Source organism: Gopherus evgoodei, chromosome 2 (assembly GCF_007399415.2).
Source record: "Gopherus evgoodei ecotype Sinaloan lineage chromosome 2, rGopEvg1_v1.p, whole genome shotgun sequence".
NCBI lineage: Eukaryota > Metazoa > Chordata > Testudines > Testudinidae > Gopherus > Gopherus evgoodei.
The window spans coordinates 10,502,021-10,529,093 of NC_044323.1; the positions used below are offsets into that span (position 1 = coordinate 10,502,021).

General features: G+C 43.8%; 1 protein-coding gene across 1 annotated transcript in view; it reads left to right on the forward strand.

Moving 5' to 3' along the window:
* Positions 1-27,073, forward strand: part of CTDSPL (CTD small phosphatase like) — a 129,740-nt gene that overhangs the window by 78,032 nt on the left and 24,635 nt on the right. Inside the window, exons 3-4 of the mRNA XM_030549979.1 lie at positions 7,972-8,004; positions 26,058-26,159. Coding sequence (XP_030405839.1) covers positions 7,972-8,004; positions 26,058-26,159 — 135 coding nt within the window. The remainder of the gene's footprint in view (positions 1-7,971; positions 8,005-26,057; positions 26,160-27,073) is intronic.

The window sequence follows — 27,073 nt, forward strand, 5'->3', positions numbered from 1 at the left end:
TAGAAATAAAGGAGTTCCTTCTCCCTTCCACATCTCACACAGCTCCAGTTCAGAATCTTGACACAGTTCCTGTCAGTTTCATGTCACTTTTCTGCTTTTGTAAATGCTTCTTGGACTCTGAAATGCTGGAGCAGTGGCACAGGAGCTATGCAGGGGAAGGAAGAAAGGATGAGCAGATCAGGATAGCAGGGAAACTAAATGGAGGGTTGGAGTGTTGAATTGGAATAGTGCACACTAGTCTGAGACTGAATTTGGTCCATTACCCATAGGGCCAGTAGGTTAGGTGCACTGCAGTGTGTATGCTGTACCCAGAGAAGAGGCGGAATTGCATCTCTGTCCAGTAGACCTCTTTAACTAGCTGCAGCTGCATTATTGACTAACTGTGGAGTGAGCAAAATCTAGTCTTCCATGAGAAAGGAAGAGTCTCAAACTTCCAGTCTACTGCAGGGAGTGTGTGCAAAAATGTAGTAATATGGGAGGAACCAGGGAATTAACAAAGCTCTGTCCCTTACAAAATAACAGGATGTGGGAAGGATGCAGAGAGAGAAGATTATTGGCAAAATAAGGGGTGAAAAAAAAGAATAAACTCCAGAGGAAGAAAAAGATCCAGAGAAAAGAGATAAAAAGTAAAATATTTTAGTGTTAGCAGTGGTATTGTGTTGGGAGACCAAACTAATAAAATGATCAAGTTCTTTGGCTTGATGGCCAAAAATTTCAAAATGTAAACTACTCCTAAATATTTTGTAATTCTCTCACTTTTTAATGTACATGGTATCCTCAGATCTCTAGAAAATATCTTATAATTCAGTTTTTATGGGATAGAATAATTACTCTTTGTCTAATTATCCAAAATAGAAATGTTCATAAGGCATAATATTATACAGATAACTCTGACAAATGTACATTGTCTTGAGGGACCCACTAAATATGCTGTGTAAATATTAGATATTGTCCTCATGTTAATTTATATTAATATAATATTAATATTAAACAGTTGACTCCAATTTGTAAAATTCAGAAATGAATGTTCATCCAAATTCAGATAGTCAGAAACAAATGTCACAAGGTTCACATTTTAAAATTGGACAACAGTGTTCAGTGAATTCAGTAGAAGTATTCAGTAACTAATTAACAATCACAAGAATGCTTAGGAAGGATTAAATTTTTCATAACTATGAATAGACTAAAAAGTGAGGCAAACGTATTTTAATTTGTAAAAAGGCCCATTTCAACAAAGCTTTAGAATACTTGGTAGTAAAAAGTGTCAAATCCTTAAACCACTTAACTAAGCCTGTAAAGTTATTGAAAGGAGATTGAGGTCTTGAACCTTGATGAAAATAAGTGAAAGCTATATGAATGTGTCATTGATAGGAGCTTAGTTGCAGTGGCAATGTATGTGCTGCCTTTATTTTAAATTTGAAATAACACTGTTAGAGAATTTAAAGTTGATAACTGTATAAATGATTTGGAATAATAAATAATTGAACACTCGGTGTCACATTGTATGAGATAATGCAATTTTTCAGAAAATGCTTTGAATTTGCAGCTCTCAAGTCATATTTTATCAGGCAAGAGCTTTTCTGACCTGACTATTTCTCTGAAAAACAGAGGAAGGATATTAAGCAATCATGAAGTTAGTCCCTTTCAGAAGCTGTAGTATAAAATGGTCTGTGTATTTCACCTTCTGTCTTTTAGGGTTGTTGCTATATGGATGCTAATGATAAATATAAGAAAAACAAATTAATAGAAGGAAGTAGACATGGGGAAAGCACATTGTGATTTTATAGAAATTTAGTGTAAGCAGTTCTAAAACTGTTAAAGAACATTCTTGAAATTGACCTAGTAGGTTTAGTTTTAATTGGTTTAAGAATTAGTTTTTATCTGTTTCAGCATTAACAGCTTGTTGTTAAGCAAAATGGAAAGCAACAACTAAATTTTTGTAAAAAATGTCTCCAAAACTAAGTGAAATAAGACAGATCTGCTAACATTCTTGTGTTAAATAATTCTGTTGCTATTTAATATTTTTGGTTTACTCTGAAAAATATTTTTTAGGCCATACAGCAAATGTGGTGGTTGCATTTTACCAAGCATTGCAATCTGGCATTGTTCAGCTATGATTGGCTACCTGAGTGATCCTTTACTGGTTCATAGGGTCGGACGAAGTGCAGAGCTGAGAATATTGAATAACTACAATTTTATAGCAGTGATTACTATTCCATTTTAATTAAAAAAACCTTTAAAAATCAGATACTCTCTAAAAAGTATGAAGCTATTTTTAAAAATACTGCTTAGAACAGTCTCTTTGCAATGTGCGCCTTATACGTTGAGTTCTGATCAGTCCATTCTGAAAATAGTTAATTTTCAGTACAGCTGAAACTACTGAAATTATAATGCAAGCTTTTTTCTGTTATTTCTCCATATAGCTACAGTGCCCATTAATGCAGAACAAACCTTTGTAACAGATCTGTGGGCCATAGCACAATGGGTACATCATCCTGCTTGCACCTTGGGTGCTGAACCAGACCTGTCAATATGGCAGCAAAAGAATGCCATTCCTCTTGAAACTCCCTCCATTTTTTCTTTCTCCCCAATGGCAAACAGACTCAACCACTCCTCCCAGCTGTAGAGGCAAAAGGAAGGGTCTTTTGAATGTCCCCCCCTTATCAACTGTGTCATTGGGGAGTTCAGCTGACTCTGGCTAGAGTACAATTTCAGTCACAGTGCAATATCCCATTTGCCTTGACCTCTTCTCCCAGGCAAGATAGGAGAGGCCAGCTGTTCTGGGCAAGATGAAGTCCAGACAAGCCTGGGCCCCCTCCCCTGGCAGGAAAGGAGATGTGCAGATTTGGAGAAGACCAGGCTCTGGGACAAGCAGCCCCTCACCCCAATCTTCATGAATGGAGGTGAAGCCAGAAGGGCAGCATACCCCAGATGGAGATTTACTCCTTGGGGAATTCTGTGCCAAAAAAGTTAAAAATTCTGCACAGAATATTTAAAAATTCTGCAAATTTTATTTGTCAAAATAACACTATATAATTACACCAGTTTCAATTATTTTGGTAATTTATTTCGAAATACCTGTCAGCAAATATGTCTGTAACAATACAGACACAACAACAAAAAATTCCCCCAGGAGTAGTTAAAGAAACGCCTATGACAACCCAGTTCCTGTTTCTCTGTCTCCTTTCTTCCAGAACTCAGTCGGGGGGCCAGACATTCATAGCCCCCTCACCCTCAGAGTCCAGCCATGGGGCTCCCCCAGCCCAGACACTCACACTCCTTCCCCCCCCAGAGCCCAGCCACGGGACCCCCAAGCCAAGATGCTGCCGCCTCCTTCCTTCAGGGAGTGCTGGGAACCTTCCAGTTCCCTCTCACTTGCTTTGTCTTCTGTTTGCAAACTGTGATCTCTAGGGTCCAGCGGACCCTAGAGACAACCAACATCTCTGCAGCCTATTCAGGGTGGGGAAGGGGAATTGTGTGCACACACAACATTAATTTTTGCAAAATTCTTCATTGCGCAGTGGCACAGAATTCCCCAGGAGTAAAGATTGCCCCTGAGTCCCTGTAGCCTGCACCAGCAGCCATGCCCCGGATTGCGGAACTCAGCCACCTCCTACTCTTCCACTTCCCCAGGAGTCATGGGTGGAGAGCACTTGTCACAACACAGATCCTGCTAATGCCGGAGAGAGCTCCCTCCCCCTGCTATAACAGCCTTCCTTCCCCAGAACTTCTCATATCACAGGCTGAGACCTCCAGGGGAAACAGATCAATTTGGTCCATGTAGATCCCATGCAATAGAGAGGGGACAGCTTCTGGTGAGCCCATCCTTGAACCCCAAGCCAGTACCTTCCTTGAGAGACCCAGAAAGGGTCCATCCGAGGGAGGGGAGAAAAACAAACCCAACCTTTTATGGGACAGAGGGATCACTAGCCATGTGAATTATTTTCGGAGCAATCCCTGAGCACAGTTTCACTCCCCTTTTTTGAAGCAGGTTTAAGGGGAAAAATTCCCAAAGGAGAAATAAATGAATAACCAGTGCTGTTACCCCTGCTCTCCTTCACAGAATATAGTAGCGCGGACAATCCTTAATGTTTGATTCTCCTGGACACCTTCATGAAGTGCATCATAGGAATTAATCATCTGTGTTGGGTTCCCCTACTCACCCTTACAGAGTGCAGCATGGCAGATCAGTGCAGAAAAGGTCAGGCCATTGCTTCATAGATACCAAGGCCAGAAGGGACTATTGTGGTTATCTAGTCTGACTTCCAGTAGAACATAGACAATAGAACTTTCCCAAAATAATTCCTTAGATCATTTAAAAATTCAGTGAAGGTGAATCCACCACAACCCTTTGTAAAGTGTTCCAATGGTTAATTACTCTCACTGTTAAAAATTTACGGCTTATTTCCATTCTGAATTTGGCTTCAAGTTCCAGTCATTGGATCATGGCATACCTTTCTCTGCTAGACTGAAGAGCCCATTGTTAAATATTTGCTCCACAGGGAGGTACTTAGACTATAATCAAGTCACCCCTTAGTCTTCTCTTTGTTGAGCTAAATAGATTGAACTCCTTGACTCTGTTAGTATAAGTCATGTCTTCTAATCCGTGGCTCTTCTCTGAACTGTCTCCAATTTATCAACATCCTTCTGGAATTGTGGACACCACAACAGAACACTGTACTCCTGCAGCAGTGACACCAGTGCCAAATATAGAGATAAAATAACTTCTCTACTCCTACTTGAGATTTCCTGTTTATACATCCAAGGATCACGTTAGTCCTTCTAACTACAGCATTGTACTAGGAGCTCATGTTCAGCTGACTTATCCGCCTTGACCCCCAAATCTTTTTTTAGAATCACTGCTTTCTATGATAGTTCCCCATCCTGTAACTATAGCTTGCATTCTTTGTTTCTACGTTTAAATCATATTAAAATGCATATGGTTTGCTTGCCCCCAGTTTACCAAGCAATCCAGATTGCCCTGAATCAGCGACTTCTCTTCATTATACTCCCCCAATTTTGTGTCATCTATAAACTTTATCAGTGATGATTTGATCAGGTCATAGGTAAAAATGTTAGATATGTGCTGATTCCTGAAGGCATGCAGACAGGTTCACCCTCAAAGGGAATTCTTCTTTCTTAGTGAAGGAAGGCCAGCAATCCAAATCAGAGCTAAAAAATCGAGTAGTAAAACAAATATTTAAAAAAAAAATGCTGGCAGAAAAGTACTCGGTGTTGTGAAACTACACTTAAGGGGTCTACAGTTACCCTAGACAAGCTGTGGCTGTACATCTGTTCTCCTGCACCCTATGAAGGTGTAAGTAATAGAAGGATAGGGATTTCCTGCAACACCTGAAAAATTGAGAAAGTGTTGCTTTTTTGATCCCAGCTGCTATTGCAGGTTGCCATGCCTGGCCTCGCCTTCAGCTCCTCCCTCCAGAAGCTGGCTGTAATATAGAGTGTTGAGGAATAACCCGAAACACACACACAGTGATACATGGGCTTCCTGGTGTATCTTAAATTCAGGACAAACGCAGACACGTGATTCCAGGAGAGTCAGTCATAGCATTGGGCTGAGGATGAATACTGTCAGATACAAGGTCTCATGTCAAAGGAAGATTAACAGACCATGAAGATGGTCATAATGAAAAACAAGTGGTGTCATAAACAAAAATTCAATTCTTATTGGAGCTTATTAGGAATTGTGATCTAATACATAGACGTGCTTAAGTGATACACAGTTCACATTATACACAGTTGGTATACCCCTCTGCACCTCACCAATCTCATTAATTGGCAGAGTTCTTGCTCCAGTTGTACATTCTCTGCTTCGATAGGTGATGAATGCAGCAAATCAGATTTTTTTTTCCTGGCTTTTCCTGATTCAGATCAGGGAATGGAAAAGAGGTGGAACACAATGATTCATTGAGGTCTCAGAGCACTGCTTATTCAATGGATAACAGACCTATTCTTGTGACAGTCAACATGTCTGATAGAGTTTTAAGAATAACTATGAAGAACATGATCAGCCCTATGCCCAAGAGAAATTCTCCTGTGCTGAGCGGAGCAACTATTCTTCTCTCTATATGCACTGCTCACCAAGGAGATGGAACCCCAAGATTTACATGGCAGAAGTCAGTTTAGTAAAGTTGTGGTTGCACCCAGAAATATCTTAATCAGCATGAGTCAATTTGTTGTGCTGGTAATTGATCTCTTTGCATCTGGAACCAGTAAATAAAGTAACCTGCAGTCTGGACCCAGTGAGGTCTTCGTGCAAAACTGGGTAAGGTTCATGCTATAGGTCTTTCCACACTTTACAAAAAATAGGAGACAGAGTATGGTTATGATTCTGTTTCATACTTTTGGCTGAAGAAGCTATGGCTCTCAGAATTGATTAACCTAGCATTGGCTTTTGGGATGTCTCTGTCTCTGAGGGGATCTGCTATTGTGAGACCAATCCTCTATCTTGGCCCAGACAGATTTAAAATGAATACTTGGATGAAGTAATTGCTGCTCTCAAGGATCCCAAAACAGAAGTCAAGAAATAGAACTTATTCTACTAGCTGATGCAAAGTTCATAGTTTTAACTACCACGTTCAACCAGTGAAACATAGCCTTGAGTTCCCCTAGTATGACTTTATTGTGACATATAAGAGTGCCCAAGCAAAAAGGTCAAGTGTGTGTAGTGCAATGTTCTCAACATGTTAAAGGCAAGAAGTTTTATACACAGCTGCCAGCATTAAATGCATCTTTGGGACATCAACCTTATTCCAACCCTGCACAGTCAGAGGACAACCTTGGAACCACATTCTGCTTCTTACAGCATTACCCAGAGTGAAACTCAGAAGTAAGTGGTAGTATACTTCCAACCAACTAGTGTAGGGTTCCCAAAAGCTTATTTGAGTTATTTGAAATTGAGAGCTTTCTCTGAGATCTAGTATTGTACTTTTAATGAAGACCGGGTAGTCCTCAGAACTGTCATGGCATTCAAGAAATATTCCTCCTTTGGTTAGGCATTGTAGTCCAATCCTAGGAGCACTGGCAGTTTCAGGGCAAAGTAGTCATGTCTCCTGTAATTGAGATCTACTAGAAGGCCTGCTTCACCAAATTCTGCATATTGGTCATTATGCCATTTCCTTCTTTTAGCAGAAGTATTCTCCATGCCTTAATGCCCAAGGGATGATAGAAGAAATATTTATATATAATCTATTTTATTTTGGCTGTCCATATTTAAATGACAATTCTGCTTCCGACCCTGGATACACATTGTACCAATCTGTGGACCTTAGGGCAAAGAAGAATAGGAATTTTTTTTTATTTATGCTACCTGAAAGTTTCCTCTCTTCAAGCAATCAGGTCCACACACATCAGGATCATCCTGGAGACAGATGGCTCATCTAGAATAGAGATGGAAACTGACACCCAAGAGTGTAGGTTTGTGAGGTGAAATTTACCATGCTCTGCAGTAGGAGAAATTCTTGTTCCTTAAACTATATTTAACACAATCTGTAATTTAGGAAAGTTGTTTTGAATGAACCTGGTTCTGAAAGTCACCTCAGCTGGAGGGAAATTCAGGAGACAGGGTATTCCATTGCTGCCAGTGACTGACAAATCTGGTCTGCCCAGAAGCTTCAATCAGACTGGTGTACTTATTTTAACTAATCTGTGGACTTTATTATTTAAAGAAAGGAAATCTTGAAGTGAACGTGGATATATTTTCCTACTTCCTCTTATTAATTAAAGCATGGGATATATCAGTTTATGGTCTGAAACAATCACTAATACTCTGTTATACTAACCAATCATTTTAGCCGCTAAAATGCAAGGACCTGTTTGATTATTTTTTGTTGAGTTCTTGAATACTTGGAGCTTTTTTGTTAAGATGTTTGAGTGCCAAATTGAATGTCTCAGATCTTTCTGTTCCACCCTTTCAAAAACCCTTACAATGATATTTTTTTTCTTTTCCCCCAGGGTGACCAGATGCAGGTCATTCCCATACCAAGTGTATGTATTTTTATCCCTTTTATTTTAATAATTTTCATAGTTTTTGCTTTGGTTCATTTTATATTATGTTGGAGTTGACTGGATCTGCTCTGTGTTGCATGTTATAAGACTCTTTTTTTGTTTTCTAATCTGTAAGGTTGTATAAAGTTGTGAGGTAAATTACCTTAAATGTGTCTATAAGGTATACAGATAAAATTAATGAATAGGAACAAAAGGACAGTCCAGCTCTGTAAAGCTGTCATATGAATTTATCCATCATGTACCTTAACTCTGATTTTTGTCACTGTGAAAATGTATGAAGAGGTACTCAAAAGCCAACACACTGAAGTTATTTAACAGTCATATTGGGGACAAAAGGCAACTCACTGGTACTAAATGGGCAGGGATATGAGTCAACAAATCCTGTGTCTTGGCCGGGGGTTAAACTACATGACCCTTGTGGTCCCTTCTAACCCTATGATTCTATGAACTTTACTTCTTCTATTTCCACATGCCCCAATTATTTAAGCTCATCTGTTGGAGATTAGATCCTGTAAAATGAGGCTTTAGTTTTCTTGGTGCAAGCTACTCAAAGAGTATTTGTAGTTGTTTAAGTGGTGGTTTTGTTATGAATCATAGTTTTCTGGGCTTAGTAGGTCTGTTTATGTCACCTGGTTCAAACTTGGAATACAAGTTGTCAGGTTGGAGTTATTCAAAACCAAATAAAAACATTTGATGCTCTTTGACCTAGGGATTTTAAAAATTGTTCAGACTTAATCTATTTTGCCAATCTGTTTTGTTTTGATAATTCTCAGACTACTTTAATATGGACTTGGGGTTTTTTTAATGTTTTTTAAATTGCAGATATACTTTTCAGCACTGTATGTGCCAATACTCCTTCACCATTTACAGTACCTTATTGAGATTTGCTAGAGCAAAGTTCTTAAAGCAATGTCAGTGCAAGTCTGTGAGGGCACTGATATATTCCCTCTCCTGCAAGTGTCCTAAATATCTGAAGATCGGACTATTTCCCTGACAATTCCCCTCTTTTTCTTTTATACTCCAGCTCCTTAAGGCCCAACATTGAAACCAATGTCTTTTTGGACCCCGTCAATGCTTCAGCTTAATAGTGTTGAGATTAGTATTTCAGCCACACAGATCTCTTCTCTTAATCACCATCTTTCCTTAGAGATGAAAATTGTTGGAAATTATACTCGTTCCAGGATCGTTGCTTCCTATTTGGTAGTCCTGGACCAGTGCCAAAAAAGCATTACCCTGAAGGACCAGTGATAGTTTTAAAACTTGATATCTCTCAGATCATCAGAGCTAGAAGCAAAAGGTGTATATCACTAGAAACTTGAAAATATCAACTTTTAGTGGCGTGCAGCATTCACTGCTAGGTTACTATCTTGCTTTCCCATCCCTTCCAACTTCAGTTCTCATCATTTTAGCAGCACTGACAACCACTATAGCTAGAAACCAGTGCTGTAGCTATCTTACCATGTCAAAGCATGGCATCCAGCTGTAAATGGAATGAAGCATTAACAGTTTAAGATGAGATTTTACTATTAGTAAAATATAACCACAACACTGCAAATGACAGAAGAATGTAATAAAGCTTGGCTGTTAACTGGCAACTATGAACTCATTCAGTACACTCATTCCAAATATAAACATCTTAACAGAAACAGCAAACCCTTTTTATAAGAAATTAGACATCCGAGACTTGTTAAACTGTGCACTATCAGTATTCTACCACTGTTTGTATTTACCTGTTAAGAAGATTATCTTTGTAAGTCTGTACAAATATTTCTCAAAAATTTCAAAGCTATATTCTCCAAATTTTAAAGAAATAGCAGAATTAAATGATGAATTTGATGCTCAGTGTGGTTGGTGCTCAGTAAATTAGGCAACTGTTCAATATTCTCATTGTTTAGGTCTATGGCATGCTTCTTGCACTGCACAGCACCTAACCATTACTCTGAAGGAAGAACTTTTTCTTTATTAATAGGATTTTCTATGAGATTCCCTCTTATAGTCTCAGAGTTCTCAAACATTAGCTACAACTAATCAGGAAAGAGATCTTGCAGTCATCGTGGATAGTTCTCTGAAGACGTCCACATAGTGTGCAGCTGCAGTCAAAAAAGCAAAGATGTTAAGAATAATTTAAAAAGGGATAGAGAATAAGACAGAGAATATCTGATTGCGCTTATTTAAATCCATGGTACGCCCACATCTTGAATACTGTGTACAGATGTGGTCTCCTCATCTCAAAAAAAATATACTGGCATTAGAAAAGGTTCAGAGAAGGGCAACTAAAATGATTAGGGGTTTGGAACGGGTCCCATATGAGGAGAGATTAAAGAGGCTAGGACTTTTCAGCTTGGAAAAGAGGAGACTAAGGAGGGATATGATAGAGGTATATAAAATCATGAGTGGTGTGAAGAAAGTGAATAAGGAAAAGTTATTTATTTGTTCCTATAATATAAGAACTAGGGGTCACCAAATGAAATTAATAGGCAGCAAGTTTAAAACAAATAAAAAGAAGTTCTTCACACAGCACACAATCAGTGTGTGGAACTCCTTGCCCAAAGAGGTTGTGAAGGCTAGGACTATAACAGTGTTTAAAAGAGAACTAGGTAAATTCATGGAGGTTAAGTCCATTAATGGCTATTGGCCAGGATGGGTAAGGAATGGTGTCCCTAGCCTCTGTTTGTCAGAGTGTGGAGATGGATGGCAGGAGAGAGATCACTTGACCATTACCTGTTAGGTCATTCCCTTTGGGGCACCTGGCATTGATCACTGTCAGCAGACAGGATACTGGGCTGGATGGACCTTTTGCTGTGACCCAGTCTGGCCGTTCTTATGTTCTTAACATTACTGAACTTATCTTCATAATATCCCAGTGAGGTGGGAAAATATCAGTATATGGTCATGTAAATAAAGACTGAATCCTAATACCTATATATAAAGGGTCAGGGTTAAGGTTTTTTATGCCCCCCTTTCTATTCTTAATACACCATCCATCCTGAGCACTGAGATCCTGAGGTTCAGTCTATAAAGTATGTAAGCATCTGCTTTAAGACCCATTGAAGTCAGTGAGTCTTAAACACATGCTTAAGTGCTTGCTGAATTGGGGCCTGAATGAGGAAGATATCCTTAGGGTGAAATAGCATATGATAATGTACCTAAAGGTTGTACCCTAATATATACCATGAGGATACAGAACTAAAGTTACTTAAGCAAACTTAAGTTGTTTTTTTAACTTTTATATGGTTTGCATATTTAATCATATAGTATATTAGAGAAGTTTTTAAATTTCTTAGGTTTTTGAAAAGAGCCTCGCTAGGTTGCACAAGTCCCTATATGTTAAAATTGAAAATCCATTCAGTTTTATTGAGCACGTACGCACAAATCTAGTGATAAATCTAGAGAGATCATCTGTTCTGTGAGAATTTCCCGTCGCTTTTCACATGTGTGTGCAACACCAGTGAAACAGCAACAGATCATTAGCTTTATTGTGTCAAAAACAATTTACCTTCATGAAGTATGTTGTACTTCAACACACACAACATGACAAATTTGCAGATTTTCTCCTAGCCCCAGAAAGGCATGTCTGTTAGCCAGAGATCACATTCTTGTCAGATTTCAAGTTTTCATCAGCACCTGCAGAAGAGTCTACTGCTGCTTTTTAAAAAAAAAATAAAAAAATAAAAAAAGTGTTACTGAGAAAGCATTTCTGCTTTCTATGTAGTGTAGAATGTTACATTTGAATTTGCAGGGGAGGTGTGTGTTAAGCAGCAATAAAGTAATTTGTTTTTTTCTAATATTTGTAACCAGATTTTAGTAATTTTTGATGGTACTGTGAATAAACAAAAAAGAGCTTGCTATCCCCCCCCAATTCCCCCCCCCCCCCCCGATCAGTTTGAGAGAGAGAAAGTTTCCAGGTGAAATGGCGTCCTGAGGAGTCCTTGTACCTCAGTAAATTAAAGGTGTTGTTTTTACTGTAGTTCAGAATATCCTTGCTTTCTTGGATTTCTCTCAACTTGGTTTTTCTAGTGTCTTTCTTTCTGGGTAATAAAGCAGAATCATAGTGGTTTCAGCAGTTGGCTGTAGTCTCCTTTGAGTGAAAGCACTGGTGAATATACAGCACTGGTATGTAGTATCAGAGGGGTAGCCGTGTTAGTCTGGATCTGTAAAAGCAGCAAAGAGTCCTGTGGCACCTTATAGACTTACAGACGTATTGGAGCATGAGCTTTCGTGGGCAAATACCCACTTCGTCGGATGCACGCCACAGGACTCTTTGCTGTTTTCACTGGTATGTAGTTGTTTAAGACTTCAAAGTGCTGTATCCATTTCTTCCATTCACTCAGAATCCCAGTATTATTTAGAAAGTGAGTGGCACAGAAAATCATATTCCCAATCTCCATGTAAGTGAAATCTTATGCACAGAGCATCTGATTTTCACTTCCGTCTTTACTCATTTTTTTTCTTTACTTTTGGCTAATTTCATGTTTTGTAACTTCTGGGGGGGAGGGACATTTTGGTTTGTTTGTTTGAACTGACTGCATACATTTCAGCAGAAATTGGTTTCATTGGCAGTGAGTTAAATACAAGTTTGAAGTCACTTTTAAAATCTCATTTATTGTTTGTATCCTGTGCTCACACATGGTATTTTATTGCACTAAAAAGACTAGTCACCATGCTGCTGCTGTGCATGCCCAAGCAGTAAACTTCAGGGAGAATGAACAGGAAAGAGATACTTTACCATAGATCAGATAGAAGTGTAGAACTGGAAGGGACCTCCAGTCCAGTCCCTTGCACTCAGGACAGGACTACGCAATAACAAGGCCATTGCTAACAGGTGTTTGTCTGACTTGTTCTTAAAAACCTCCAATGATGGAGATTCCACAATCTCCCTAGGCAATTCATTTCAGTGCTTAACTACCCTGACAGGAAGATTTTTCTAATGTCCAACCTAAACCTCCCTTGCTGTGGTTTAAGCCCATTGCCTCTTGTCTTATCCTCAGAGGTTAACAAGAAAAATTTTTCACCCTCCTTCTTGTAACAGTCATCTATGTATTTAAAAGCTATTATAAGAATGGCCATACTGGGTCAGACCAATAGTCCTTCTAGCCCAGAATCCTATCTTCTGACAGTGACCAGTGCCAGGTGCTTCAGCGGCAATGAACAGAGCAGGGAATCATCAAGTGAGCCATCCCCTGTCATCCATTCCCAGCTCCTGGCAAACAAAGGCTAGGGACATTCAGAGCATGGTGTTTCATCACTGCCCATACTGCCTAATGACCATTGGTGGACTGATGCTCCATGAAGTTATCTAGTTCTTTTTTTAACCGTGTTATACTTTTGACCTTCACAACATCCCCAGGCAAAGAGTTCCACAGGTTGACTGTGCGTTGTGTGAAGAAGTACTTCCTTTGGTTTGTTTAAAATATAGTGCATATTAATTTCATTTGGTGGCCCCGGTTCATGTATTATGTGAAGGGGTAAATAACACTTTCTTATTTACTTTCTCCACACCAGTCATGATTTTATAGACCTCTATCATATCCCCCCTTAGTCGGCTCTTTTACAAGCTGAAAAGTCTGACTTTTTAATCTCCCCTCATACAGAAGCTGTTCCATATACCTAAACGTTTTGTTGCCCTTCTCTGTACCTTTTCCAATTCCAATATATCTTTTTTTGAGCTGGGGTGACAAGATCTGCACAAGATGTGGGTGTACTATCAATTTATATAGAGCAGAGGTTCTCAAACTTCGTTGCACTGTGGCTCCCTTCTGACAAGAAAATTGACTACATGATCCCAAGAGAGGGGACAGAAGCCTGAGCCCTCCTGAGCCACACCATCCCGGGCAGGGGGGCCAAAGCCAAAACCGAGCTCTATCACCCAATGCTAAAGTCCTTGGGCTTCGGCCCCAGGCCGTGGGTCTCGAGCTTTGGCCCAGGACCATGGGACTTGGGCTTTGGCCCTGGGCTCCAGCAAGTCTAATGCCAGCCCTGGCGACCCCATTACAATGGGATCATGGCTCACTTTGGGGTCCCGTCCCACAGTTTGAGAACCGCTGATGTAGAGGCATTATGATATTTTCTTTCTTATCTATCCCTTTCATAATGATTCCCAACTTTGTTAGCTTTTTTGAGTGACGCTGCACCTTGAGTGGATGTTTTCAGAGAACTAACCACAATGACTCCAAGATCTTTCTTATCATGTCCCACCTCGGTCTTCTCTTCTCCAGACGAAACAAACTCAATTTTTTCAATCTTTCCTCCTAGATCATGTTTTCATTTTTGTTGCTCTCCTCTGAACTGTCTCCAATTTGTCCACATCTTTCCTGAGATGTGAAGCCCAGAACTGAACACAGTACTTCCACTGAGTGAGACCTTATCAGTGCAGAATAGAGTGAAAGAATTACTTCTAGTATCTTACTTACAACGCTTAGCATTAACAAGATGTGAATTCCATTGAACTTCACTTTTAACCTCCTCATTTTGTGGAGGCTTAGTTGTTGCTTTATATAGTGAATTCCTGAAAAATGGTTACTTGCCTTTTGTTTACACTTCAAACAGAAAACCAGAGTTTCTGCTTACTCTGTCAAAGAATGTAGTATTTCTTCAACTAACTTGAGCAACTTTTAATCAGTCATTGCTTTTTGAAGGCTGTTATGCTAATTTACAGCATGGAAACCTGAGATGAATGCATAAGCCCTGAACAGTGACTAGTTTAATAACTTCTAAATACGCAATGTCTACTGTAATATGCATAAAGTTTTCATCTTGACTAAACAAAAGGCTCAGAAAGTACTTGTGGTGCTTGTATTTAAAAAGTCAACATTTGATCCACAGTGTCTACACAGTGATGTCTGAGACCCAGTTATTTTTCTACTTTGTTCTAGGGAAATATTGCAGTATTTCAGATATTGCTGTGTAGTAAGTGTGAATCACTGCTGATTTATTAATGGTGACCACTATTTGTTACACTTTCTAATGACTAAAAAGCTTGATTTAAAAAAAAAAAAGAGAAAACAGGTAAAGAGCTTGAGATCTCATTTTAATCATCATAAATATTTTACCTTCTGTGACTAACTATGAAATATCTACTAATTATGACTTTTCTAGGCAATTTCTCTAGTGTTTTCATTTAGATCTATTGGAATGGATTTAAAAATTGATACTACAGAAATTAACGTTGCCTATTCCTTGATATAAGCTTTGCTACAATTGGGTAGAAAGTGCTCCAGTTAAAAGGCTTGGATGTCAGCATAAATGAGTTAGTCAGATATACACATCCCTTACATTTCTTAAACCACCTAGGTGTCACCCTTACACTAAATTCCTACTCAAGATATTTAGTTTCCACATGAATTGTGAAACCTTTTCCTTTGTAATTCATATTCTTCTTCGAGTGATTGCTCACATCCATTCCAGTTAGGTGTGCGCGCCGTGCGTGCACGTTCGTCGGAAACTTTTTACCCTAGCAACTCCAGTGGGCCGGCAGGTCGCCCCCTGGAGTGGCGCCGCCATGGCGCCCAATATATATCCCTGCCGGCCCGCCCGCTCCTCAGTTCCTTCTTACCGCCGTGTCGGTCGTTGGAACTGTGGAGCGCGGCATAGCTGTCCTCCACGTCCCTAGCCTTCCTAGTTCTCTATCGTTTATCTATCGTTCATCTCTAGTCCATTATAGTTGTTAATTAGTTGGTTAAGTAGATAGTTAAGTTAAATAGTTGTTAAGTAGTTCTTCGCCGGGGGCTTAGCCCTTCCCGGCACCCGGCGCCAGGCTCATGCCTGTTTCGCCGGGCTTCAAGCAGTGTGCGGCCTGCAAGAAGCCCATGCCTACCAGCGATCCCCACGAAGCGTGCCTGAAGTGCCTCGGGGAATCGCACAGATCTGACAAGTGCCGCATCTGTAAGGCTTTTAAGCCAAGGACAAAGAAGGAGAGGGATCAAAGGCTCCGGACTCTCCTCATGGAGGCGGCACTTGACCCGACGGCTTCGCAGGCCGTGGTATCGGCACCGGCACCGGATCGCTCCGGCACCGAGAAGACTCCTCGGCACCGACCCTCTCCGGCACTGGAGTCAGAGCCAAGGCCGTCGAAGTCTGATACTCCGGCCAGGAAGACCCGGCTAGAGCGCCCGGCCTCGACATCGGCCGTGGCGCCGCCGGCACCGTCAGCACCGTTGACTCCGGGCCCGGCGGGTCCGTTGAGTCCGGTACCACCGAGCTCCCCCATGAGATCTGGGGTTGAGATAGTGGTCCCGTCCACACCGGAGACCTTCGCCTCGGCTCGGGACCTTATTGCCCTGACTGAGCCCACTCGGCTGCCACCCCCGGTACCTCCGGTGCGGGTCGTGTCCAGAGGCAAGCCCATGATATCGGCACCGCCCAGAGGCAGTCGTTCACGATCCAGGTCCCGACGTCTTGGGCGCTCCAGATCCCGACGCCGCTCGCAGTCCCGGCACCGCTCCCCTCAGCGGTACCGGTCGCACTCGCGGCACCGGTCGGCATCGAGACGGTCGCGGTCAGGCTCCAGTCGTCGACACCGGCACCGCGATTCCAGGAGCGGGTCCCGACGCTACTCGCCGCACCGGTCGACCTCCCGGCACCGAGCTGGTGGCAGGTCCCGGTCTCGGTCGACCTCCCGGCACCGAGCTGGTGGCAGGTCCCGGTCGACCTCCCGGCACCGAGCTGGTGGCAGGTCCCGGCACCGAAGCGGCGCCCGGTACCGATCAGGATCCCGGCACCGTGACAGATCCCGGTCCCGATCCCGATCCCGGCACCGATATGACTCCCGGCACCGGTCCCCGGCACCGAGACGATCCTCCGTGCCGGCCCGCGCAGACCCTTACCATCCAGGGTCGGCCCCACCATGGCCCTCGAGACAGCCGTCCGTATCTTCCCAGACGGACAGCGGGTATGCGCTGGGCACCGACAGGCAGGCGGCGCTGTTCGGTGATCCGCCGCTGCAGGACCAAGGCCCACAACAGTGGGGATTCTGGACACCCTGGGCATACCATCAGGCCCAGGGCCCCCAGCAGCTCCCTGCTAGACCGGCGACTGCGGAGCGTAGGGCCCCTGAAGCCTCGTTGTCTCGCCCCCCTCCCTCCCCGGAAGGGGAGGAAGGGTCCAAGCAGCAGGACTCCGCTACGGCTCCGGAGGCAGAGGCGAGGGCTGAGGAAGACCCTCAGTTAGACACTCTCGTGCCTGGGGTCTCATCTTCCTCCTCCCCGGATGAGGCGGTGGCGGGTACCTCCTCCAACAGTCCCCCCCCGCTGGATCTCAGGGCGCACCAAGACCTCCTCAGGCGCTTGGCTCAAAATCTGAGTCTGCAGGCAGAGGAGGTCTCGGAGATAGAGGATCCAATTGTAACCATCCTCTCTTCTGATGCTCCCACCAGGGTCGCCCTGCCCTTCATACGGACCATCCAGGCCAACGCCAATACCATCTGGCAGTCCCCGGCCTCCATCCCTCCGACAGCGAAAGGGGTCGAGAGGAAGTACATGGCCCCTTCTAGGGGATACGAATATCTCCATGTACACCCGACTCCGGGTTCACTGGTGGTGCAATCAGTGAACGATAGGGAGCGTCACGGCCAGGAGGCTCCAGCCCCCAAATCCAGAGAAGCCAGGCGGGTGGACCTCCTTGGCCGTAAGGTGTATTCGGCTGGGGCGCTGCAGCTCAGGGTCTCCAACCAGCAGGCCCTGCTGAGCAGATATGCCTTTAATTCCTGGGTGGCAGTGGACAAATTTAAGGAGCTGCTGCCACAGGATGCTCGCCAAGAGTTTACGGCCATCTTGGACGAAGGCAAGAAGGTCGCACGCACGGCCTTACAAGCCTCCTTGGACGCTGCGGACTCGGCTGCCCGTACCCTCGCGTCAGGAGTTACGATGCGTCGCATCTCCTGGCTGCAGGTTTCCGGACTTCCGCCGGAGCTCCAGCATACCATACAGGACCTTCCTTTCGAAGGCCAGGGCCTGTTTTCTGATAAGACAGACCCCAGACTCAAGAGTCTAAAAGACAACCGGGTTATTATGCGGTCCCTCGGGATGCACACCCCCGTGACGCAGTGTAGACCCTTTAGGTCGCAACAACAGCAGCAACGTAGGCCGTTTTCCCAGTTCCGCCAGCGGCAGGACCTTTACAGGCGCCGCGGCAGGAACGGAAGGCGCAGACAGTCGGGGAACCAAGGGGGGCAGAACCAAGGCTCCTCAAAACCCCCGCCTGGTCCTAAGCCTTCATTTTGAAGGTGCGCCCGAGGGCGCGGTAACAGTTTCCCCTATGGATCCTTCCCCCCCGTTTTCCAACCGCCTTTCGTTTTTCCTCCCGGCGTGGTCCCAAATAACATCGGACCGCTGGGTCTTGAGCATGGTGCAGACGGGATACCGCCTGCAGTTTGTTTCATTTCCTCCTTCCCGCCCTCCTTCCTCGTCCCTCTTCAGGGACCCCTCTCACGAGCAATTCCTTCGGCAGGAGGTGCAGACGCTCCTCAGCAAAGGAGCTATAGAGGCGGTTCCGGAAAACGAGAAAGGCAAGGGGTTTTATTCCCGCTACTTTCTGATCCCCAAGGCCAAGGGGGGCCTCAGGCCTATCCTCGACCTGCGAGAACTCAACAAATACCTCGTGAAGTTGAAGTTCCGCATGGTATCCCTGGGGACCGTTATTCCATCCCTGGATCCGGGAGACTGGTACGCCGCCCTCGACATGCAGGACGCGTATTTCCACATTGCCATTTGGCCACGCCACAGACGCTTTCTCCGCTTCGTTGTGGGGGCTCTTCATTATCAGTTTGCAGTCCTCCCATTCGGCCTGTCCACGGCCCCGAGGGTGTTTACAAAATGCATGGCAGTTGTCGTGGCGCATCTTCGGCGCAACCATGTCCACGTGTTCCCTTATCTGGACGACTGGTTGATTCGGGGCACGTCGGAACAGCAAGTCAACAGCCATGTCCGCGTGATCACCGGCATGTTTGCAAGTCTGGGCCTCTTGATAAACACAGACAAGTCCACCCTGAGGCCCACGCAGAAGGTGGAATTTATCGGGGCCGTCCTGGACGCCACTGTGGGCAGGGCCTCCCTGCCTCTGCAACGGTTTCAGACCATGGCGGCGATCGTTCAACGTTTGCGATCAGCCCCATTGACGTCAGTGAGGACATGTCTAACCCTGTTAGGCCACATGGCGGCGTGCACCTTTGTGACCGACTACGCTCGGCTCCACATGAGGCCTCTCCAGCTGTGGCTTATCAGTCATTACAGGCCGGCAAGGCAACCATTAGACATGTTAGTCACAATCCCCCAGAAGGTCTTAGATTCTCTCGGCTGGTGGTTAGACCAGTCCGTATTATGTGCGGGTCTTCCCTTCCACCCCTCTCAGCCCTCGGTATCCCTGACAACGGATGCCTCAGACCTAGGCTGGGGGGCCCACCTAGGGGCCCTGCGGACACAGGGCCTGTGGTCCCAGGAGGAGGTGGGGCTACACATCAACATGCGGGAGTTGAGAGCGGTCCGCCTTGCTTGTCAAGCGTTCTGTCATCAGCTTCAGGGTCGTTGTGTCGCCGTGTTCACGGACAACACGACGACCATGTACTATATCAACAAGCAGGGCGGCACCAGGTCCTCCTCCCTGTGCCACGAGGCGATACGACTCTGGGACTTTTGCGTAGCCCACTCCATTCACCTCAGGGCTTCCTTCCTCCCTGGAGTACGGAACACGCTGGCGGATCGATTGAGCAGATCCTTCCTGTCACACGAGTGGTCCCTTCGCCCGGACGTCGCTCTCTCCATTTTCCGGAGGTGGGGTTATCCCCGGGTGGACCTCTTCGCGTCCCAGGGGAACAGGAAGTGCCAAGCGTTCTGCTCCTTTCAGGGCAGGGAGCCGGGGTCGATAGCGGATGCCTTCCTCATCCAGCGGTCGACCCACCTGTACTATGCGTTTCCCCCGTTCCCTCTGGTCCACAAGGTCCTCCTGAAGGTGCGCAGAGACAGGGCTCTCGTGATCATGGTGGCCCCGGCATGGCCCAGGCAGCACTGGTACACCATGCTGCTGGACTTGGCCATAGCCGACCCAGTTCCCCTGCCCCTTCATCCGGACCTGATTACCCAGGACCACGGGACCCTCTGTCACCCAGACCTGCAGTCGCTGCACCTAGCGGCGTGGCTCCTGCGTGGCTGACTGGTTCCGAGCTGCGCTGCTCCACACCTGTGAGAGAGGTGCTCTTGAGCAGCAGGAAACCATCCACAAGAGCCACATATTCGGCGAAATGGAAGCGCTTCTCCTGTTGGTGCGTAGAGAGAAATCTCCGCCCTATGGAAGTTTCGATAACCGAAATCTTAGACTACGTTTGGTCCCTCAAAGGGCAAGGTCTGGCCTTATCGTCGTTGCGAGTCCACCTAGCAGCTATCTCCACCTTTCACCCGGGTGCGGACGGTCGCTCCGTTTTTTCTCACCCGACGGTGTCGAGATTCCTGAAAGGGCTGGAACGTTTATTCCCTAACGTCCGTCCCCCTGCTCCAACCTGGGATCTTAACCTGGTGTTGTCCCGGCTCATGGGGCCCCCCTTTGAGCCGTTAGCTACTTGCTCCCTGCTCTACCTCTCTTGGAAAACTGCCTTTCTAGTGGCTATCACCTCAGCTAGACGGGTGTCGGAGCTCCGAGCTCTTGTGGTAGACCCCCCATATACGGTCTTCCACAAGGACAAGGTGCAGCTGAGACCACACCCTGCTTTTCTGCCCAAGGTGGTCTCAGCCTTCCACGTCAACCAAGAGATTTTCCTTCCGGTTTTTTTCCCAAAACCTCACTCCTCAGGCAGGGAGCAGCAGCTCCACTCGCTGGATGTCCGTAGGGCTCTCGCGTTCTACATAGAGAGGACTAAGCCCTTCCGAAAATCCCCCCAGCTTTTCGTGGCGGTAGCAGATCGTATGAAAGGGCTTCCTATCTCCTCCCAGAGGGTATCCTCTTGGGTTACGTCCTGTATCAGGACCTGTTATGACTTGGCCCATGTCCCTACGGGCCGTGTGACTGCGCATTCTACCAGGGCGCAGGCGTCGTCGCTGGCTTTCCTCGCCCGCGTGCCCATCCAGGAAATCTGTCGGGCAGCGACCTGGTCATCGGTCCACACCTTTGCTTCCCACTACGCCCTGGTCCAGCAGTCGAGGGAGGATGCGGACTTCGGAACTGCAGTGCTCCGTGCCGCGACTTCTCACTCCGACCCCACCGCCTAGGTATGGCTTGGGAGTCACCTAACTGGAATGGATGTGAGCAATCACTCGAAGAAGAAAAGACGGTTACTCACCTTTGTAACTGTTGTTCTTCGAGATGTGTTGCTCACATCCATTCCACACCCGCCCTCCTTCCCCACTGTCGGAGTAGCCGGCAAGAAGGAACTGAGGAGCGGGCGGGCCGGCAGGGATATATATTGGGCGCCATGGCGGCGCCACTCCAGGGGGCGACCTGCCGGCCCACTGGAGTTGCTAGGGTAAAAAGTTTCCGACGAACGTGCACGCGCGGCGCGCACACCTAACTGGAATGGATGTGAGCAACACATCTCGAAGAACAACAGTTACAAAGGTGAGTAACCGTCTTTTTTCATGCCCCTTCAGATCTGCAGGAGAGAAGAGCCTTCGCATGCTGGATGTCCGCACAGAAATGGCATTGCATGTGAAGAACTAATGAACTAGGAACCAAAAGCCAGTTGCTCGTTTCTTCTGATCTTCAGACATGCAAACTATTGAGAATGTTTGGTGTTTTGCATGGGGTCCCCTTAGGTATACTACTTTTCAGACAGGATCAGATTAATTATGCCTTGTGGCAGGGACCTAAATGGCAAGTCCTAGGACCCTGTCTGAGAATGCAACACTTTTGTTGAGTCACCATTCACTCAGATGCTGGAACTCTGAAGATATAGTATATCTACTGCTGCATCATATTAGCAAGTTGGTTCCAATTAACATCAACCAGGGAACAGGAGAGGCCGGAGTCTTTCTCTGAAAAGGAAACTAGGGACTGAGACAGAGGGAATCCTTCAAGGAAAACCCTAGATAAAGGCAAACTTTGGGAAAGCTTAGTCTCAGATTTGTGTGTAGCAAATCTTGAGTTTAGGCAAAACTCCAGGTAGCAGGAGATTTCTGGATGTTAACCAGGTATGTGAATATACTGAATGGAGAGAGAAGGATGGAGATGCACTAGTTCCCTTCATAACTGCTGCTTGGTGACAGCAAAGCTTCAAATGGAGGAAAGGAATACAATACTACTTGGCCCAGAGTCAAAGGCAGTTGCCTTCTTTCAGCCTAAGGCCCTTGAGTCTAATATTTTCAGAGATGTTCATTGCTTTCCTGGTTTTGGTTTGATCAGCTGCCAGGGAGCAGTTATTGGTTCTGTGTGATAATGCATATTGTACAGCCAGTCTTGTCCTGGATTTTTTTATCATACCATTAATGTGCCATACATAGCAATGTCAGTCTTTGTAACAATCCCTGATTTGTTTTTAGTCTGCACTAGTTACCTCAGCTCTTCCAGTTCCACCTGAATAATATATTCATTCAGTACTACTCATTACTAAGGATCAGAGAATGCTATTAGCATATATTTTTCCTAAGATATTTAATTTTGAAAAAAACAGACACAGTGCATTCTTTTCATGATTTTTTTTCCTGGTGGTACTCGATAGATAGATAGATAGATAGATAGGTAGACAGACTGACTGACAGCGCTATCTACCTATCTTAAAAAAATATTTAAAAGTTAGATCCTGTTTCGTGTATAATGGAACACTTGATGGTGGCATCATGTTATTTATATCTTAATGGTGCTTTTGGATCCTTTACACTGTTGGTAAAATCACTCGTCATGTAGCAGAAGAAATTGCTATGTAGTTAGTTACCATGTAACCTCGTAACCAAGATTGTTACAAGGAGAAGGGAGAAAAATTGTTGTTCTTAACCACTGAGAATGGGACAAGAAGCAGTGGGCTCAAATTGCAGCAAGGGAGGTTTTGGTTGGACATCAGGAAAAACTTCCTAACTGTCAGGGTGATTAAGCACTGGAATAAATTGTTCAGGGAGGTTGTGAAATCTCCATCGGAGATTTTTAAGAGCAGGTTAGGCAAACTCCTGTCAGGGATGGTCTAGATAATACTTAGTCCTGCTATGAGTGCAGGGGACTGGATTAGATGACCTCTTGAGGTCCCTTCCAGTCCTGTAGTGATGCATTTTGAACTGCTTAGACCCATAGTGCTACTGTTAAATGAAAAAAATATACTAACATTCCTTAAAATGAAAAAATGTACTACTTTTGAGAGGCAGGATGGTCTTGTAACTAAGATACTAAATCTCTGTGCCTCAGATTCTCATTTGTAAAATGGGGATAATACTTTTTCCTTCCCAGTCTTGTCTATTTAGATTGTAAGCTGTTTGGAGTAAGGACTGTGTTCTCTGTTTGTACAGGGCCTAGTAACCTTGGCCCTTGGCTTAGCCTCTGGGTGTTTCTGTAATACAAATAATAAATATATCCCCAGCAGTAAAGCAATGTTTTACTATATGCTTAACTGTCCTAAATCGGATCTGACAATCTTCAAACACAAGGAGAACATCTAGTCTGACAGCCCACATGCTGTGCAGGCCTTATCAACTGCAATACAATTCTTTATCATGGTTTCACTCAACACTAATCTAAAGATCAGATAGAATTACAAAGAAAATAAGAGATTAGTAGATGATTAAGTGGTTTTCAATTTTGATATATCAAGAAACTGTCATTGACTTCCATACAATCAGAGTTAGATCAACACTGAGGACTTTTGGAAATCCTACCCAGGATACATAAAGTAGCTGAAGATTGTCATGTTGTTTAAATCTGAAAAGTATTTTAAGAACACTTAGTTAATGAATTAAAACTAAAATTTACTGGGGAGAATTTGCACATATTTTTCCAAATTTGAGCTTCTTATGGAGGTTGCACTTAAGTGTTTGACTTCATGACTTAAAATTGCATAGCCTAGCTTGGGAATTATTTTTCATTTGTCCATTGGTAAATTCAGTGTGGGCTCTTTGTGAGCTTGGGAAGCTTTTTACTACATATTTGAGAAATGCTCTGATAGAAATAAAATGTGGTAAGAAAATAGAATTATTTTTCATATTTCTAATTGATGATTATAAACAATATTATTTTTAAAATGATGGAAAATATTTTGTCGCACTCTGGCAAACACCAGAAATAAAGCAATGATTCATACAGAATACTTGACTCTTTTTATTATAGTGCACACAGATGTAATCTCATTCAAATAGTGTGCAGTATGGTGGCTTCGCAGGTCTCTGAGGCTACCTCCATAAAAGACTATTTATTTTTGTTAAGATTGACCTAAAGTCCCATTATTTACTTAATATTGCCAGAGAGCTTTGGAGCCCTAGTAATAGACCAGAATCTCATTGTGCTAGGTGCTGTACCAACATGAACAAAAAGACTGTCCCTGTCTCATAAACTTAAAATCTAGATCAGGGGTAGGCAACCTGTGGCATGCGTGCCGAAGGTGGCATGCGAGCTGATTTTCAGTGGCACTCACACTATCCGGTTCCTGGCCACTGGTCTGGGGGGCTCTGCATTTAATTTAATTTTAAATGAAGCTTCTTAAACATTAAAAAAACCTTATTTACTTTACATACAAAAATAGTTTAATTATATATTATAGACTTATAGAAAGAGACCTTCTAAAAACATTAAAATGTAATACTGGCACACAAAATCTTAAATTAGATTGAATAAATGAAGACGTGCACACCACTTCTGAAAGGTTGCCGACCCCTAATCTAGATAGACGAAGTATATGCAAAAGGAGAGGAAAGTTAAAACACTGGGGCTGGTGGCATTTCCCCCCCCCCATCCTATTGTGATTTCAGTATTGTTTTAATTCCCTACCTATAGGCTTTAAACCATTAAAATATTTAATTTCCTTTCCGTATTGAACATCTCACTTTATACCCAACCCCAATTTTCCCTCCCTTTCAGAACTAATCCATTTATTTAAACATTAAAACACCCTTAAGAGTGTGGCAGCGTAGCAATATCTCAGCTTCTTTAAGCATCCAAAAGATGCATCCTCCCCTTCCAGTTCCTTCATAGTGCTGCTGTGGTAAATGACACCTGGCACCAAAGTCAAAGAAGAATACAATAAATGTTGCAACTCAGGATGCTAGGTCAGGCAGTAGGCCCAAAAACTGTGCCCACTCTACCTTGTCCTCCCCCAGCTGAAGTCTGTGGTGCAATATCTTGGGGAACATTTATAGACTGCTGCAGGAGGAAGTTTGTGGAGCTCCCATTATATTTTGAGCCCCACCTTTGTAATAGGCACTGGCTATAACAGAGCTAAGTTTGATGGAACTTTCATTTACTGCATTTTTATTCTTCTGATTCTGAACATGTAAAAGCACTGATGCAAAAGCATTAATTCAACACTTGACTAGAAGCAGTTCAGAGCCCCGTTCTGGAAATGACCGTCACTGTAATCTCATTTGACTTCAGAATTGGGGCTTGCCATTCAGTTACTTCATCTCAGTGTACATTGTGGCAAATGGAAGCATTGATTTATGTAAGTTTCACAGTCATCCTTGCATGTTGTGGCTAGAAGTTTACGCTTCCAGTTGCTGCTTTGGACTCTGAAATGGAGAGCAAGATGAGACTGCAGCTGTCTAGCCCACATTCTGAGGCATGAGAAAGCAGGCCAGTAAAGAATCTTACTAATTGTGAGTCTTACTAATTGTGTCCTATTTCTACCACTGACTTTAGCTACCAAAATTGTTTTGCTACGTTCATCTATGTTGCTTAAATTCATCTGCAAAGCATTTGATATTCATTCAATAAATAAAAATACAGAAAGCATTTTGTGTATTGCATGAGAGCTTTCATTTCCAGCTGTGTATTGTAAACTGACAGGAAAAAAACTATTCAACTTTATGACTTATACCTATGTGACTTCCTGTTGCTAACTGCTAGTGAGTAGTGCTGAGAGTGTGCATCTCTGGTTAATGTGCAGAAATTTACATTTTTCATTGTGCTGTTTTTTTCTTTAGCCACCGGCTAAATACCTCCTGCCAGAACTAACTGTACTGGACTACGGGAAGAAATGCGTGGTCATTGATTTAGATGAAACATTAGTACACAGTTCATTTAAGGTAAATATACTCTCAAGTGGTCTTTGCTACTTGATCATATGAATATTAGTGAACATGATATAGACAGTAATCTTCTTAATATATTAACTAGTTTTACAAGCCACTCATGAATGTTTTGGTAATTGAATCGTTTTCTTGATTCCATATAGACCGCTCTTCATAGAAAAAAGGTGCCCCGATAGACCATTTCCTTATTAGAATGTGTTTTTTTTTGTTCCCCCCCACACAATGGATAGACCTTGATAGGAGCCTTTTCAGTCCTCTCCATCACTATGCATTGTTGCAAGAAAATTTTCAAAGTTAGTTTGTCATTCCGGATAAACCTGTTGTGTAATCTTTCTCTCTCTCCAGAGACGACAAATACACTGCCTCCTTTGGGAGCTGTTCCATCGTCCAGTCCCTACAATTATTTTCCTGTTCTTTTTGGTTGTGGTGGGGGACAAGGCGGATAGAATGACCAATGATAAAGTAATGAATACTTCTTGTTGCAAGAGAAAGGAACAAGAAACAAGTGATTAACTGAATGATGACTCAGTCCTGTCACTTCAGTAGCTAAATATTCCAGCAGGGTTCAGTATTTAACATATGTAGAACTTGCTGTCCTGAAAAACTGACTTTCTGAACTGTAAATTCTCCTGCAGTTGAGTCTAGAAATCATAGCTGTGGAAAATGGAATTTCATGGCCTCTGTATGCTAGGTGGGTGTATAATTCTGCTAGAAGAGATTGTGAATATTATATTAATAAATCCTTGGTGCCAGTAAAAACTGTGTTCTGCGCCAGAAAAGATTGCTCCCAATGTCGTGGGGTTAAGTAAATAAGTTTTGTCACCATCTCTACTCTAGTCAGCACATTAAGTATTCAGCCTCCATTACAGGAAGGTGGGTGGTGTACGACTATTGCTGGTGAGTCAGTC